Source organism: Dermacentor silvarum, chromosome 11 (assembly GCF_013339745.2).
Source record: "Dermacentor silvarum isolate Dsil-2018 chromosome 11, BIME_Dsil_1.4, whole genome shotgun sequence".
Taxonomy (NCBI): Eukaryota; Metazoa; Arthropoda; class Arachnida; order Ixodida; family Ixodidae; genus Dermacentor; species Dermacentor silvarum.
Window position 1 is genome coordinate 45,692,242 of NC_051164.1, and position 16,380 is coordinate 45,708,621.

The 16,380-nt window shown below is 46.1% G+C and overlaps 1 protein-coding gene across 18 annotated transcripts in view; it reads right to left on the bottom strand.

The window, feature by feature from the left end:
- The window catches only part of LOC125941611 (zinc finger protein 391-like), a 330,617-nt gene that overhangs the window by 113,905 nt on the left and 200,332 nt on the right, over window positions 1-16,380 (bottom strand). For 12 of the 18 annotated variants that reach the window (XM_049659287.1, XM_049659279.1, XM_049659288.1 and 9 more), the window contains one exon: window positions 3,635-3,770. The exons of the other annotated variants lie outside the window; for them this stretch is intronic. In XM_049659287.1, coding sequence (XP_049515244.1) covers window positions 3,635-3,770 — 136 coding nt within the window. The remainder of the gene's footprint in view (window positions 1-3,634; window positions 3,771-16,380) is intronic. 18 annotated transcript variants of the gene reach the window in all.

A 16,380-nucleotide genomic window follows, 5' to 3' on the forward strand; every position in this document is an offset into this window, starting at 1 on the left:
TCTCACGGTCCGACGCAGCCAGCAGACTTCGAGTGCTTGCACAGGAGATCACGCTCTCTCTATGGTGCACACCAAGCAGCCAGACCAACCGGAGCAATCGTCACTACCACCTGCCCTCTTTGATGCATGTCTTTATGCCAACTGGACTCCGCCGAAAAGAGGCCACTATGCTTTATCGCTTATGGCTAGGGGTGGCATTCACGAAATCTTATTCATTCCTCATTGGAATGGCCGACAACCCTTTTTGCAATGCCTGTCTTTGCGAGGAGACGCTAGAACATATTCTATGCGACTGTCCTGAATATGATGTTCCGAGACAGTCCCTGGCGTCCGTTCTAGCACACCTGGACAATCGATCACTGTCAATTGAAACCATTCTCGCGTGTCGTCGACAGAAGACATCGCAGCTGAAAGCAACGAAGGGACTGCTTAGGTTTTTAAAGGAAACAGGCTTGGACAAGCGGCTATGACAGTGATGTCACGTACCACGCAAGAGTGACGGACTGTGACTGACGATGTGTGTGTGTACGTTATGTGCTCTCTCTCTTCCTCCCCATCTTTCATTCCCCCTCACCCCGCTCCCATGTGTAGGGTAGCAAACCGGTTGTCCTGAACTGGTTAACCTCCCTGCCTTTCCTTCTCCACTCTTTCCTTCCTTCCTTTTTTGACATACAGGACCACATTCCAATCAATCAGGCTAGTAGGGTAGAACGATATCGATGGCGCAGGAAGTTTCGCAATCTTACAGTAAGAAAAATGGAGAAAAGCCAGTGGTGGCTTGAGTGGTAGTATTATAGGCGAGCTTTGCGAACGGAAGCGCAGCGTTCCAGTTGGAATGGGCGGACGCGACGGACGTGGCGAGCATGTTCCTAAGAGTACGGTTACGAGTACGGTTTAGAGTACTCATTCGTCGGCGGATGGTACGTGCTAGTGGGCCAGTGGATAATGTGACACTTCTTCAGAGGCGACGTTACGACTTCAGATAGAAAAGCGCGGCCTTGATCACAAAGAAGTTCCCGAGGGGCTGCATGACGAAGAATAAAATGCCACAGTGTGAATGATCCAACGTCTTGGACAGTTGCAGAGGGAAGTGCAGCGGTTCCTGCATAGCATGCGAGATGATGCACTGCAACGATAATGAAGTGGTTTCCAGCACCGTACAAGAAAAGCGGACCGTAAAGGTCGATCGATCAAAAGGACGGGTTGGTCGAGGATGTGGCTGTAAAGATGCGGCAGTCAATGTAGGGACCTACTTTCGGCGCTGGCAGTCGAGGCAACAGCGGGCAAACTTGCGAAGGAACTTGTACATGCCAGGCCAGTAATACCGGAGCCTAAGGCGGGTGTAGATCTTTAACACGCCACCGCGTGCACATTGAGGATCAGTGTGAATCAATGCGCATAAATCATCCCGAATATGACGCAGTATTACTAGGAGTCATTGCCGAGCCTCGGGGACATAGTTGCAACGGTAGAGGAGTTGGTCGCGAATAGCTAATGGATGTGCCTGCCGCCGTCGAGTCCTAGATGTCGTGAAAGTGGCAGGATCAGCGAGAAACTCCAAAAGCGAAGAAATCAACGGGTCTTTGCTCTGCTCAGAGCGCATGTGATGGATGGCAAGTGCTGACAGGACAAACTTGAGTGGGCAAATACTGTGTACGGCAGGTGAAATTGGCGAACGAGGGAGATCGTCGGCATCGGTGTGCTTGCGTCCAGAGCGGTACACGAGCGACCCGGGTGCAAATTGAGCGCCCAGCACACGAGGCGGCCGGAGGGGTCTTTGAGTGAGGAGAGCCAGCATAGCACATGGTGGTCCGTTACTACATCAAAATGGCAGCTGTATAAATAAGGTAGAAATTTCGTAAGGGCCCAGAGTATGGCTAAACACTCATGTTTAGGAACAGTAGTTTAGCTCCGAATTTGTCAGCGTGCGGCTAGCATAAGCAACCTAGTATTCCTCAAGACCACGTTTGCGTTGGACAAGAACCACCCCAAGGCCGACTCCACTAGCATCGGTATGGACTTCAGTTGGGGTGGAGTGATTTATAATGCTGGGGAGTGTCCAAAGCGCCGCGCGAATGCAAGGGAGGTGGGACGACCTTTTTTGGGGAACTCCCCCGCCGCGGTGCTGCTGTACCGGACCCGTGGGCTTTCTCCGCTGCGGAAGCTGCGCCAAGGTGGTGGGCGTCTGCTACGAACCTGATATTTTGGTTGCTATTAGCCAACATTGCGATAACTTGGGATATAGTAAGCACCACGTCACCGCAAGGTAATAGTGCAGTGACTAACCGCGCAGAGAACGCGTTTGCCGGCTGTGAATTCGGGCATTTTGTCTATATCCTCCTAGCTCGCTTGGTGCGCGCTTACGCCGCTGTTTGAGTAACGCAATCCGCGCGGTTACTTAAGTGATGCGATGAATGTGCAACGTGAACGTGCTGCAGAATAAAATAAGCTGGAGATCGTGTTGATAACCACGAGAACGCAGCAGATATGGCTAGCTCATGCTAACGCTTTTTCACCCTATCGTTTCCTTTCTTTTGTTTCATGCATTCGATTTGTTTTACAAGAGTGCCTCCCGCGCTCTGCTGTTTCTTTATTAAGGCGAAATCCTTAACTGGCTCTTGGGAAGCGGAATGTGGCCGTCGGCGGGGCCGCGGTACCAAAAATAAATACAAACCGCATAACTATCGCGTCTCGTTGACTTGGCATATATACCAAAGTATAGTGTGGAAAGGCAGAAATGTCTGACTAAGATGACTGAGGGGTCATGGCTTAATTAACTTGATGTACTTGCAATCACGTCACGACTAACTCTAACAATATGACCCAGCACTCTGCACCAAATATCAAGGTGTTTATTGACAAGGTACGCAAGGATTGAGAGGTGGACTCGGTGCGCCAGTTAGCGCCCTGCGAGCAGTGAAGACAGGCCCCCTGCGTAAAGCGCTGGTGATGCGTTTGACTGACCGGATCTTCGTTACATTTCATGCGCTCGAGATGCGCCTGGCTAACTGCCACTTCTTCGGCGCAAAGCGTGGATAACACAGACTTCCGAGGGCGAGATCGAGGGTAATTGGGCATCGCAGCGATGCCCTCTCCCTTCACGCAACACCTGGCGCACTCTATCGGCCGCAGATGCGCCCTTTCGCCCGCTCTGCTCCACCCAGGCGCGCTCCTGCCGTGCCGTCGCAGCCAATCGTAATTTTGGGTGCCGTTTCTCTGCTGGATGCTGGCTTTTTTGCTCAATGAGCCATTTGATGCATTCGCATCAATATATTACTTCGTTCCTACGTACATAGATGGGAGCCCCCGAGGTATATATGCGCGTTAATGGCAGAGCCGTATTGTCATACTATCTGATATTCTGCCATTTCAGGGATCAACACTTTGGATGAATTCCACGGCTTAACGCGCCAACACGACGATTTGATTATGAAGCACGCCATAGTGGAAGACGGCGAAATAATTTTGACCACAAGGGGATCTTTAACTTGCCTCCAATGCACGGGACACGGGAGGAATCATAACTTTGATCCTGCGCACAAGTTCGTCAGTGCAAGCATAACTGAGATCGAGGTAGCATTCCGTGTCCTCTCCGAGTTGCCCCTATAGAACTACTAAGGATATTTGGGCTCACCTCCCGTTGTTTTCCAAACTGGCTGATGCTTCCTCCATGCCAGCGTGGCTTGTACTGGGTATTGCGTCATCGCCACTACTGCTGCACACAGGAGGCCGGTAACCGGTGCTTCCTTTTCCCGCCATGTCTGTATGCCCTGAAAGCACGCCTGTTGATTCGCTAGTGTGCCTCATTTACGCCATTGGCAATTTTCAAATAACCTTGCATGGTCTATAGCATCAAATGCCCTTTAAAATATTGTTTTTGATAAGGTAGCGCCGTTCGTGTTGAAAGGACAGGTCTAAAACCTTACTGTGATGGCGTTATAACCAAGCGTTCATCAAAGAAATTATATTATTTTAGCGAATATAGTAATCTCTACTCCCTTTGAGAATGTTATCGTTATTGAAACCAGCCTCTAATATCCCAAATTATTTATCTCCCTTCTCTTGTGCACCAGGTGCTTTTCATTTAGCTGCACCAAATTTATAAAAATTGCCAGTGGCAGGCAGAACAATTCTAGCCCTTGAACTCTATTACTAGATGAGATGGACATTACTTCAAATAGAAATCGAAATGCTTCATTAAATAGTTAGCACAATTCCACAGATAACAATATGGCACAAATTGCAATTTATGAATTGTAACAGGTGCATTCCAACATTGGCGTTCCAATTTAATTTTGTGCTTAAATGCATAAAACACTGTTCTCAAAAAGAGGTAAGTGGAACAACAATGCTTGTTTACAGCGAGTTTATTGGCGCATATATCTAAACCGATGCCATCGTCAGAATACGAACGAAGCTGATATGGCTTGCAAACTCCGTGGCTAGATTGCGTAGGTTGCAATATGTGCAGTAGATTATAAGTAAAAACCTAATTAGTAAAGTTCCTGAATTAGTCAATTCCGAATTGGTTCGTTAGTGGAAGCAACGTCAGCCTCATCGAGTTCGAGGGTTTGAATTGTTCTGCCTTCCAATGGCTATTTGTAAAAATTCGGCGCAGCTGAATTAATACACCCTATATAATGGTTACTTTAGCACCGTTCATAGGCAGAGCAATAATAGGGGTAAATGAAAGAATATATACCATGCGATATATTTTAATGACCCCCACACATAAAAAATGCGATTCACTTCAGGCGATAAAAAAAGAAGCGCCGAGTTCTCCACGTCATCATCATCATCAGACTTTTTATGTCCACTGCAGGACGTAGGCTTCTCCCTGCGATCTCCAATTACCCCTATCTTGTGCTAGCTGATACCATTTTACAGCTGCAAATTTCCTAACTTCATCACCCGACCTAGTTTTATGCCGTCCTCGACGGCGCTTTTCTTCTCTTGGCCAGCATTTTGTAACTGTGTCGACATATTCGTTGACAGATATCCGCTTTTTCCCCTCCGATATCGAAGCCTGACGCACGAAGAACGCCCGATGAACTGCCCAGGTGACGGTTTTATCGGTTAATGGATTGACCACCTGTGCGCGACTCTTACTCGCGAAGATAATGTCGCGGCGACCTACCGTCGCTTGGATTGGATGCTTCAACAGGTAATCACAGCGAGCTATTCTTCGTCAAGACAGTGTCGAGAATAACGCTGGTGGCGCTTTCAGCAATCATCGCGCATCCAGTTTCGGTATGGAAGCGACAAACTAGAATTTCTGTCGCCGAATACCTCGACAATGGGAGACTCTTGCACGCAGAGTGACTCACGTAGATTGTTGTTTGATCTTTTTTTTGAACTTCTTGCACGGGTTTTCGCGTGCTAGAATGCATGTGGGTAGTGTCGGAAATTCTTTTCTTTTTAAAACCAAATTAACATATTCCATTGAGGTGACAGAGCACATGGAGGCGTACAGTTTCCATACCGCTTATAATGAAACACGTAATCGAAATTTGGATATCAAACTGCTTTAAAAGTGTGAGACGACGATTCATTGGTTTTAACACTCCCGAATGGCACTATGCCTGAATTTTCTCTCTTGTTGGGAATACAGAACTCAATAATACAACGGCGGCCAAACAGACGAGGAGAAATCACATGTCCAACATCACAGACGCATACCCTGTTCTATGTCATCTTTGTCGGAGTTCATTCTGCGCCATTGCTTTCACTAATTACGACATCCTTGCAGTCTTTTCTCACGCCAAATTACAAATTAAGAGAAAGGGAGCAATGTGGAGTATCTCATGTAGTTACCAATTTCAATAGTAAAGAGCATCGCAACTAATGGCACACAATTTTGAGAGCGCGTACTGCTGAATTCGTTCCTAACGACGGGGACACAAAACCTTGTGTCCCCGTCTTGGCCTAACTTGGCCTAATTTTTTCGCTGTTGCGACTAACCATTTTCACAGGCCAAAAAATGTCTTCTCGCGCATTTCCCATTGTATCCCCTCTTATGGCTCCCCCTATATGAATGCCCATATTGCTGTCTTACAACTGTTAAATGTCCACCATGGATAGAACGAGGGCTCACGGATTATTCGCATACTCTCTTCGCAACTAGTGCACTTCCTTGTACGTGCGAGCAACTTCATCGCCTTGCCGAATAACCTGTCAGATCATCCTACTCGTGCGCCACACAACATGCGACTACATTTCAACCTTGTGAATAATAAACCAGGCAGAATGCAGGCTCACGGGTGCAGAACTATGCACCCGAGAGCCAGCGGCGACGCTGTACGAACATATCGTATTTATTTATTTATTTATTTATTCAAAATACCCCTAAAGGCCCTCGCGCAGGAGGGTATTACATAGGGGGTGTTCAATACAACAAAAAAATGTTATAAAGTGGGATTAGTCAAACGTGAAAAGAACAACGCATGAGCGAACACAAATATCACAATAATATTAGCTCCAAGTAACACAAAGATAGACATGAAAGAAGCAACAACAAACAAAGAGAGAACAATGTGTCGGAAGTTATACAATAAAAATAGCAATAGTTTTATTTTCACTTCACAACTTCCGTCATTATTAGTTCATGAAATTTAACAGAATCAATGACGGTGGCTATGTGTGATGGCAGTGCGTTCCAGTCAACGATTGTACGTGGAATGAATGATTGTGAATAGTTAAGGGAATGACACGCAAAACGCTTCACTTTGAAAGGATGGTCACGTCTGGGAAGGATGGAAACTGGTGAAGAAAAGAAGTCGTCATGAAGCAATGGGTGATGATAAAGTTTGTGAAACAGTGATAACCGTGAAACTGTGCGTCGTTGAGACAAGTCTGGCAGTTCTGCCCGAATTTTCAATGCTGAGACACTAGAATGACGGGAGTAGTCTGAAAAGATGAAGCGAACTGCGCGGTTTTGAAGTGATTCGATGTTGTTGATTAAGTAAGCTTGGTAAGGGTCCCAAATGGCACATGCATACTCGATTTTAGGCCGTATTAGGGTGATGTAAGCAAGTTTACGTAGGTGCGATGGAGCATGCTTCAAGTTATGTTTTAAGAGACCTAGTGACCGGTTAGCAGATGCGAGTATGACGTTGATGTGATGATTCCAGGATAAGTCTGAACTAAGGTAAACACCAAGGTATTTGTAAGTAGTAGTAAGTTCAACTGCAGTATTATTTAAAGAGTACGAGGTGGCAATGCGATTAGGGCGTTTAGTGAAGGACATAAACTTAGTTTTAGAAGTATTAAGGCACATTAACCATTTCGAGCACCAAGAGGTGACGCAGTCCAGGTCAGCCTGGAGTGCCCGTTCATCATCTTTACATAAAATTTTGCGATAGATCACGCAGTCGTCCGCGAAGAGCCTGATTTGGGATAAAACTGTGTTAGGCAAGTCATTAATAAAATTAAAAAAAGCAAGGGGCCCAGGACGCTGCCCTGAGGAACGCCTGAGTACACTTTCCCAAGGGATGAGGAACTGTTATTGACGGATGTGAATTGGACTCTTCTTGAAAGGAAATCTTTAATCCATGCGAGTACAAGCGGATGAATATTAACCTGTGTTAATTTGATTAGCAACCTGTGATGAGGCACACGGTCAAGGCTTTGGAAAAATCAAGAAAAATTGCGTCAGTTTGTATGCCAGCGTCAACGGAAGAATGTAAATCATGAACGAACCCAGCAAGTTGAGTGTCGCACGAGTAGCCCTTTCGAAAGCCGTGTTGGTATTTGAAAATGATGTTATGCTCTTCCAGATAGTTAATTACCTGCGAGTATATAGTTCGAGAAGTTTGCAAATGGTGCTAGTTAATGATATTGGCCTATAATTAAGTGGGATGAACGATCACCAGATTTAAAGATGGGTGTTATTTTAGCGATTCTCCAGTCTTCAGGGATTGAACCAGACGACAAGCACTGCGTAAAGAGAGCAGATAAGATGCGATGAATGCCCTGAGCAACATTTTTTAGTATCTTGTTATTGAATCCAAGGTGATCAGATGCTGAAGTCGTTTTAAGTTTGCTGAGTAAGGAAAAGATACCGGCTTCGTCAATAACTATTTCGGGCATTGAGTTAACGGAAAAAGGGATTACAGTTGGCGATGACGTAACGTCCTCTCGAGTAAACACTGACAAAAAGAAATTATTTAGGACCTGCGCGCACTCGTCCTCGGGAATCGCGTCACCGGTAGCATTTGAAAGGGTGATGTCGGGATGATTACAAGGGTTTATTGTGCGCCAAAACTTTCTTGGGTTGTTGGTTAACATTGATGGCAGATCGTGAGTGAAAAAGTTACGGCGGGTTGATTTAGCAGCGATTGGTACTGACTGTCACAAAATTTGTAGGGACCAGGAAGCCGATTCTTTATTTTTATTAGCTTGCCTGTAAAGGCGTTTCTTTTTGTTATTAAGTCGCCGAAGCTGGTTATTAAACCAAGGAACTGTGTTAGTACATGTAATTGTTATGACGGGTACAAATTTGTTTATGAGGTCGGCAAATTTATTTTTAAACAAACTCCAGTTTTCATCTACTGATCGGGTTTCATGATTGTCGAGAAACACTCCTGCGAAAGTAGACAATTCCTCGTTGACACGATCGTAGTTAGCTCTACCGTAACACCTAATTTGCTTTTTAGTAACGCTTTTTGAAATGGGTGAAAAGTTCAGGTTTCCTGTGATAATGGCGTGATCGGAAAGACCATCATGATGTACAATATCAGAACAAAGATTGGGATGGTTTGTTAAAATTAGGTCAAGGATGTTAGCCGAGGTTGAAGAACGTCGTGTGGGCTGACTGATTAATTGAAACAATGAGAAATCAAGGCAGATGTCCAGGAAAGCACGAGGCTCCGATTCCAAGGAAGCTTCAGATAAGGTAGACCAATCGATAGTGGGAAAATTAAAATCACCAAATATGACTAGCGTTGGATTAGAAAACTTCGATGATATCTCGACTAATACTCTGCGAAATTCGACTGTGAACATATTCATATCAGGGGGACGATAAACAGTACCAATATTATGTTGGTAGCACCATTCTTCAAAGACACCCATGTAGACTCGAGATATGTATGAATGAAAATGGGAATAGCAATAAGGTCTTTACTAAGGCCAAGAAGAACACCCCCACCTCGGCGGTTTTCACGGTCGCAGCGATACAACTTAAATTCAGAGTCAGTGAGAAGGATGGAATGATCGGGAATGCTGTCATTTAGCCATGTTTCCGTTAGTGCGACGACCGATGCAGAGCATGAATCGATCAGTGAGGAAAGAGGCACGCTTTGGGCACTACACTTCGGATATTAGTAAACAAAAAACTCGTAGTCATGTTCGTATTAAGATGTACGCGTGAGCAAAAATGCTGATTAGCCCTAGTAGTTGGGCGAAAGACTGCAGAGTGTCAATGGCTGTCGCTATTGCACGGTTTTGAAACAGGCTGAGAAACACGTACAGCGCATTCAGCTTCAGTGTCCCAGAAATACGTGTCATTGTTAATAGTAAGTTTGTTAAAGTTAAGGCGCACGCGGTCACCATCTTTCTTTACCGTTTTAGAGAACTGCCACAGCTTACGTCGGATATCTCGAACAGCTTCTGAGTAGACGGGAAACGCTGAATGTCGTGTTTTTCAGCTTGAAGCCGTTGGCCATGACTGTTTCAACTTCCTTTTCGTTGAACAGCTTAGCAATGATAGGCCTTGGTTTAACAGGTGAAAAACGGCCTATGCGGTGCGCCCTAGCTATGGTGGATACGGATATGCCAAGTTTGTTAGTACAAAATTCACGGGCGAGACGCTCGGAGACATCCCATGCTTCAGATTTGTTCGTATCGCTAATACCGTAAAAAAGAACATTAGAGCGGCGTGAGCGGTTTTCCAGGTCGTCTATTTTTTCTTGCATTTTTGAAATGTCAGGTTGAAAGGAAGTAGAAGCCCCGGGTGATGCTATCGCCTGGCTTTTTGACTCTAGTTCTTCGACACGTTTAGTTAGAGCCTGTAAATCATTCTGCAGTGAAAGATGAATCTGTAAAATTTTGTTAACGCTTTCAAGTAGGTTATTGTTACTGGCCTCAAGCCGCTGTACTGTGTTGAACACACTTTCGAGCTTCTCTTCTTGGGCCTTAGTCATCGGCCCAGGATTCATCTCAATATCGCCTCCAAGAACCAAAAGACGCCACATGTGCATTGAAACCGCTCGGAAACGCTTCGTTATATAGTTATATATAAAGAGCTCGATTCGCCATATTTCTGTTATTGGTGGGAAATTTATTAAATGCGACTTGAATGAATGAATGAGTGAGTGTGTGTGTGTTGTCAGTAGCGCAAGGGACAGATATGGCCAAAGAGCGCCATGCCACTGTTTGTGAGTTTGCAGTGGAGCGATGAATTCTGAGAAGTAGATGAGGCGTGACTGTAAAGGGGCCTAAATTTAGTCACTGTAATATGTGTAAAATATACATGTACTTAAACGATGGCAATAACTAATGTGGTGTACTATGAAAATGAAGAATGAATTAAGAAAGAATGATACGATATTTAAAATATTTAGGATGCAGTAATTACCAAGGAGCACAACTGCCTAAACAGAGCCCTTGAACCACAAGGACCTGGAGGCATGTGCTATAAAAAACTACTATCACAGCGTCATCCTCTGGAAAGAGGACACGCTACGAACTTGTTGGGCTAATAACATGCAGGACCACATAGTTTAAGAAACCGAGGACTGATTTGGCTTTAAAAAGCGGTTCTTCACCAAGAAACATGATGGGATGAAGGGGGACATGATATCGGTATTCTTTCGGAAAATATTTCTTTCTCGCTGTTTCGGCTTCCCGACACTCCAGGAGGACGTGGAGGACGGTCAGCCTCTGACCACATCTACCACAGGGTGGTGGTTCATCAACAGTCAGCCAAAAACTGTAGGTGCCATATGTATTTCCTATTCTGAGACGATAGAATAGGACATCAGTTCGTCGTGTTTTCGTTACGGGGGGCCAGAAACTTAACTCTCGTTTAATCAAGTGAAGCTTATTTCTTTCAGCGTCCCACAAGCGTTTCCAGTGGCTTCGCAGTTTCTTTCGCAAAAAAAAAGGCTGCAGATCTGTGGAAGGGATAGCAGCGGCAGGACTAATAGCTTGCGATGTATTTGATGTGGCCAACTGGTCTGCTAGCACATTGCCCTCGATGGCTCTATGGCCAGGCACCCAGCATGAAATCAAATCCTGGTTAGATGTATACGCTTTACACAGAACGGAATAGAGATCAGTAAGTACAGGATTTTTGTGTTTACCCGAGTGACATCAATGCTTCCACGACGCTTAGGGAATCTAAATACAATTGGTTTTTGATGCTTTGATTTCGTTATATGCTTCGCAGCCGACAATAGTGCATGGACCTCTGCCGTAAAAATACTTGTTTCCGGGTGCAGTACACCAGATTCCGAAAAGCATGCAGAGACGGCTGCATAAGACACCCCGGCATGTGACTTGGAAGCGTCTGTGTAAAACTCTGTACACGAGTACTTGGACCGGAGTTCTAAGGAATGCATTTGAATGTGTGCTTCTGGCGCTTGTTTAGTGGCCTCTACAAACGATGTATCGAATCTACGAGTTACCACTGCCACGGCGGTAACAGTTTTGCTGGAGTCATAGGACAATGTTCAAGAACTGGACACACCCATTTCCTCACTGACGTTCCTCACACGCAAAGAGAACAACTTTCTCGCTGCAGGTCGGTTATGGAAGGGTGTGGCAGCGCTCACATCGTTTATTGTTGAATAAGAAGGATGTTCAATGTTTGCTTGCACTTTCAGAAAATATGTAAAACTGCTGTATGACCGCTGCAGATGGAGTGACCACTGATTCGACTCTACGTAGAGGCTCTGATTGGACTTGTCCTGAAAGCACCGGTCGCCAGGCGGATACCCGGATGGTGGACGGGGTCTAGCATCTTTAATGCACTTGTCATTGCAGAATTATAAATTATAGACCCGTAAGGAAGGCGTGAGAGGACAAGACTGCTATATAAGTTTAGGAGACACTTTCGATCACTGCCCCATGTTGTGCGCAATAGAAGCTTTAGGAGATTCGTTGTCTTGAGGCACTTTGTCCTCTGATATTTAAGATGAGAAATAAACGTCAGCTTGGAATCTAAAATGATTCCTAGAAACTTATGCTCGCTGCTCACAGAGAGGCGCATCTCCTTTGATTTTAATACTTGGGACTCTCGTTACGCCTCTCTTGTTTGTAAAGAATACGCAAGTGTTCTTCTGCGAATGCACTTTGAAACCATTTTCATCTGCCCATTTGGGCAATATGTTTCTTCCCATCTGTACTTGTCGTTCGCACATCGCAATATTGCATGACTTGAAGGCTATTTGCACGTCTTCGACATAAACAGAAAAAAACATTGTGCGTGGGATGACTGTATGCAGGGAATTCATTTTTACAATAAATAGTATGCAGCTAAGCACACCCCCCGGTGGCACACCAGTTTCTGGTGTGAATGACCTAGAAAAAGCTCTGCCCACCCTTACGCGAAATGTGCGATTAGAGAGGTAACTTTCGATTGTGTTTAGCATGTTGCCACGAACACCCATCGCCTAAAGATCTCAGAGAATTGCATAGCGTCATGTGGTGTCATAAGCTTTCTCTAAGTCTAGAAATACAGACAGACTGAACTGCTTATGAATGAAAGCTTCTCTTATATGTCCCTCAATACGGACAACGTGGTCTCTTGTAGAGATACCTTCTCGAAAACCACACTGAAAGGTGTCCAGTATTTTGTTATTTTCTAGGAAGCAGATTAAGCGCCGGTTTATCATTTTTATACAGCTTGCACAGGCAGCTTGTTAGAGCTATTGGCCTGTAGCTGCTGGCTAAGGACGGGTCTTTGCCTTGGTTAAGTACCGGGATGACTATGGCCCGTATTCACAAACGAAACTTATACTTTACTTATGACTTAAGTAAGCGATCGGCCCTTAACGCGTTTCAGAGAGCAATCTTGTACTTAAGGTATACTTAAATCGGCACTTAACTACCTGAAAGTAAAGTACAGCTGCTGGCTACCTTAAGGGCTACTTTCGCTGTTTTCTCGTCAAACAAATGGCCGACTACTATGGCAGTCTCGCCGAGTTCACCGATTTTGCTGGCCGTGTAGAAGAAGTTTGCACAGGATGAAGCATATGGTTATGCGCCGCCGTTACGCCCCGTTCTCAGGGATCGGCAGAATCCAATAGAGGCCTATACGACGCGGAATTCCTGTGCCGGTACCGCTTTTCCAAGCGAGCGGTGATGCGCTGTTGGAAATGCTGCCGCTACGCCCAAAGGACCACGAACGCGGTCACCCTGTTCCGCCACTGCTCCAGCTCCTCATCGCGCTGCGATTCTACGGCGCCGGAACCTTTCAAGTTGTTACCGGGGACCTTGTTAATGTGTCTCAACAAGCGTGTCACGCATCAACACACGCATATCAGAATGATAGCTGACACATTGTTCCCGCAGCTTGTGAATTTCCCAACGCCACTGAAGCGGCCGTGATAATGGAGGAATTTTATGCCATGACGCGTTTCCCTGGTGTAAGCGGGTGTATAGACTGTACTCATGTGCGCATGAAAAATCCCGGCGGAGAAACGCGGAGGTGTTCCGGAATCGAAAGGGCTACTTTTCAATCAATGTCCAGGTATGTATACTGCACTGCCATTGACATAATACCGAATATGCGAATACCCGATTTATTATCATGTTTCCACAACTAGCAGTGGACGCTGTATGCACAACATAAGTTGTATTACTTCAGGAGCATTCTGGGCTGCTCCACAGTGAAAAAAAATGTCTTGTTTTGCAGGCGATCACAGGGCCTCAGCTTCAATTTTTTGATTTGGTGGCCAGCTGGCCCGGTTCGGCTCACGACAGCCGGATATTCGACAACAGTTGGGCCAGAGTACAATATGAAAGAGGGACTGTGCCTGGAATCCTACTAGGCGACAAGGGGTATCCCTGCAGGTCCTACCTCATGACCCCATTTAGGGACAGAAGGACGAAAGACAGCCCTCAGCACAGGTGAAGTCAAGTTGGAGGAATGCTATTGGGTATACAAAAAAAGCGTAAACTGAACAAAAATGCTTTCTTCAGGTACAACAAGTCCCTCTCGCGGACTCGCTGCAGTGTGGAGAGGACGTTGGAGTGTGGAAGCGAAGGTTCCCATGCCTCGACATGACGCTTCAGATAAAAACAACATCAGTTCCCATCGTCATCACAGCTTGTGCCGCACTCCATAACTTCAGCCACCTACTAAGAGAACCAATCCCACCTCCACCACAAAGCCAGGAAAATCATGACAGCGGTTCGCCGGCTCCTACGTCACCTGCTCCACCAAGACCACCAGCAATGCCACCTGTGCCAGACACAGCAAGCGGTTTCAGGATGAGGGAGCGCATAGTCACACAGTATTTCGCTTAAACGAAATGACGCAAAATAACAGAGACATGACTTTATTCGTACTGTTTTTTCATTATGTCGAGTTGGAGTTTAACCATTTCTGCCTTTGCTTTCTGATTAGCTATTTTTAATCGAAACAGCTCCAGTTTTTCACTGTGCTGCGCTTTCTTCTGCTTGTGTTCGATGCGCATGAATTTCAGCCTCAATAAATGCTCCTTTTTCTTTTGATCACGGTCCTCTTGATGGCATCTAGGCGGGCACCCAATTCAATTGAGACCGCCGTTTGCCTCTGGCTGCTGCAGGTTGAAGCGCGTTTCGTGCCAGCTGGCACAGCGGCGCTAGAACTTGCCGCTGCAGCGGCACTGGAACTTGCTGCAGATGGTACAGCTGCAGCCTCTGATGGTTTTGCACCACTGCCATTGCGTGGTTGGCTGTCTGAAGTGTCTTGTACTTGGCCATGGGGGCGTGCAGTATTTGTTGAAGCATCTTCCATCGGGCTACTGTTGTCGTCCCATGACCAGAGGTCAGTTGATTCGTCGTACATGTCTTGACAACCTGCAGAAACAGCTCAAATGAGCACACTGCTAGATGATTCTGCATAGCTACACCAAAAGTGTCGCCCTGTTGTGAACATCTTGCTGTACATGTGCTGTGTAGTGCCTGAAGTGCCCTTTGTAACAATTTTATTTTTATAAATGCAACGCACTGCAACCTGTGTTATATTTTCAACGTTTGTTCCTGCCGACATCAGCCAGTACAGTATGAAAGCACCGAGGCCTGACAAACACACCATTGGGAAAATGACTGAAATACTGGACAGTGAAATGTGGTGATAGCTCCAACGTAATAAATGAAGCGTTTTTGTTACAAAAAATTGAACGTAACAGACCGAAAACATGGGCAATGAAAAAAATATGATTAAGCCATACCAGCGAACTGTTCCAGAGGCCTGTCTTGAGTCTCTGACAGCAGTGCAGCGACAGCAGGTGTGCACTGCGATTTGGAAGGCTGCGATACCCCTGGCACAGCATTATGCCGGCTGCGGTCACTGTCACAGGGATTGGGCAGCCGAACAGCCATGTGGACGCGATGTCTCCAACGCGCTGCAGCTCGTCGGTCTCTGGCTTGGTGGTGGTGTTCCGCCACCTGGCATTACAAAAAGAAAAGAAGCGGGTGCATATTACATATAGAATGAGGCTCATAAAGTTTTTTTTAAAGCCCAGCATACAGTGACCATTGAACGAACGCACAAAACACACGAAACAAATGTGTAAACGCAGCGATGCGTCTACTGCTCCGCGGAATAAATGCCGCGATTTCGGCTCTTCTCTGCACGTAGCACAAATATAACAAAAACGCAATCCCGATAGCAGACGCTGTGACAAAAGTACGGCTCGCCAACTCTGCTGCCCTTTAAGGCGACTTCATGCACGGCCGGAAAGAGACGCGCTGGCGTTCCTTCTTATTAACGCGCTGGCGTTCCTTCTTATTAGCTAAAGAGAAGGCATGCGAGCGCGTCTCTCAAGTCCGGCCGTGGTTCAGGTTATCGAGTTAAATGTCTGTGCTCTGTAAAATGCACACATGCAGGATATGTCGCCAGTAATATCGCAATTTCAGCCAAAGCAACGCTTACCTGTAGCAAACCGCTCCCGCATGTCTTCAGCGTTTGTTCTTCTCCACTTGTCTTTCAAGTTCTCCCAGCATTTCTTCAGTTGGATCCATTTGCGCGGCGTCACGTTGTGGCGGCAGTTAAATTCGTCCTCGATTTTTTCCCAGGCCTGTCGTTTCCGACTCACGGACGCCGCGTCAGTCCTCTTGTTTTCCACGACGCTGCGGTGGCGTGAGAGCAGTTCCAGCAACACGGCGCGTTCTTCTCAGAGAAGTTTTTCTTTTTTCCATGGTCGCGTCAAACAGATTGCACACACACCG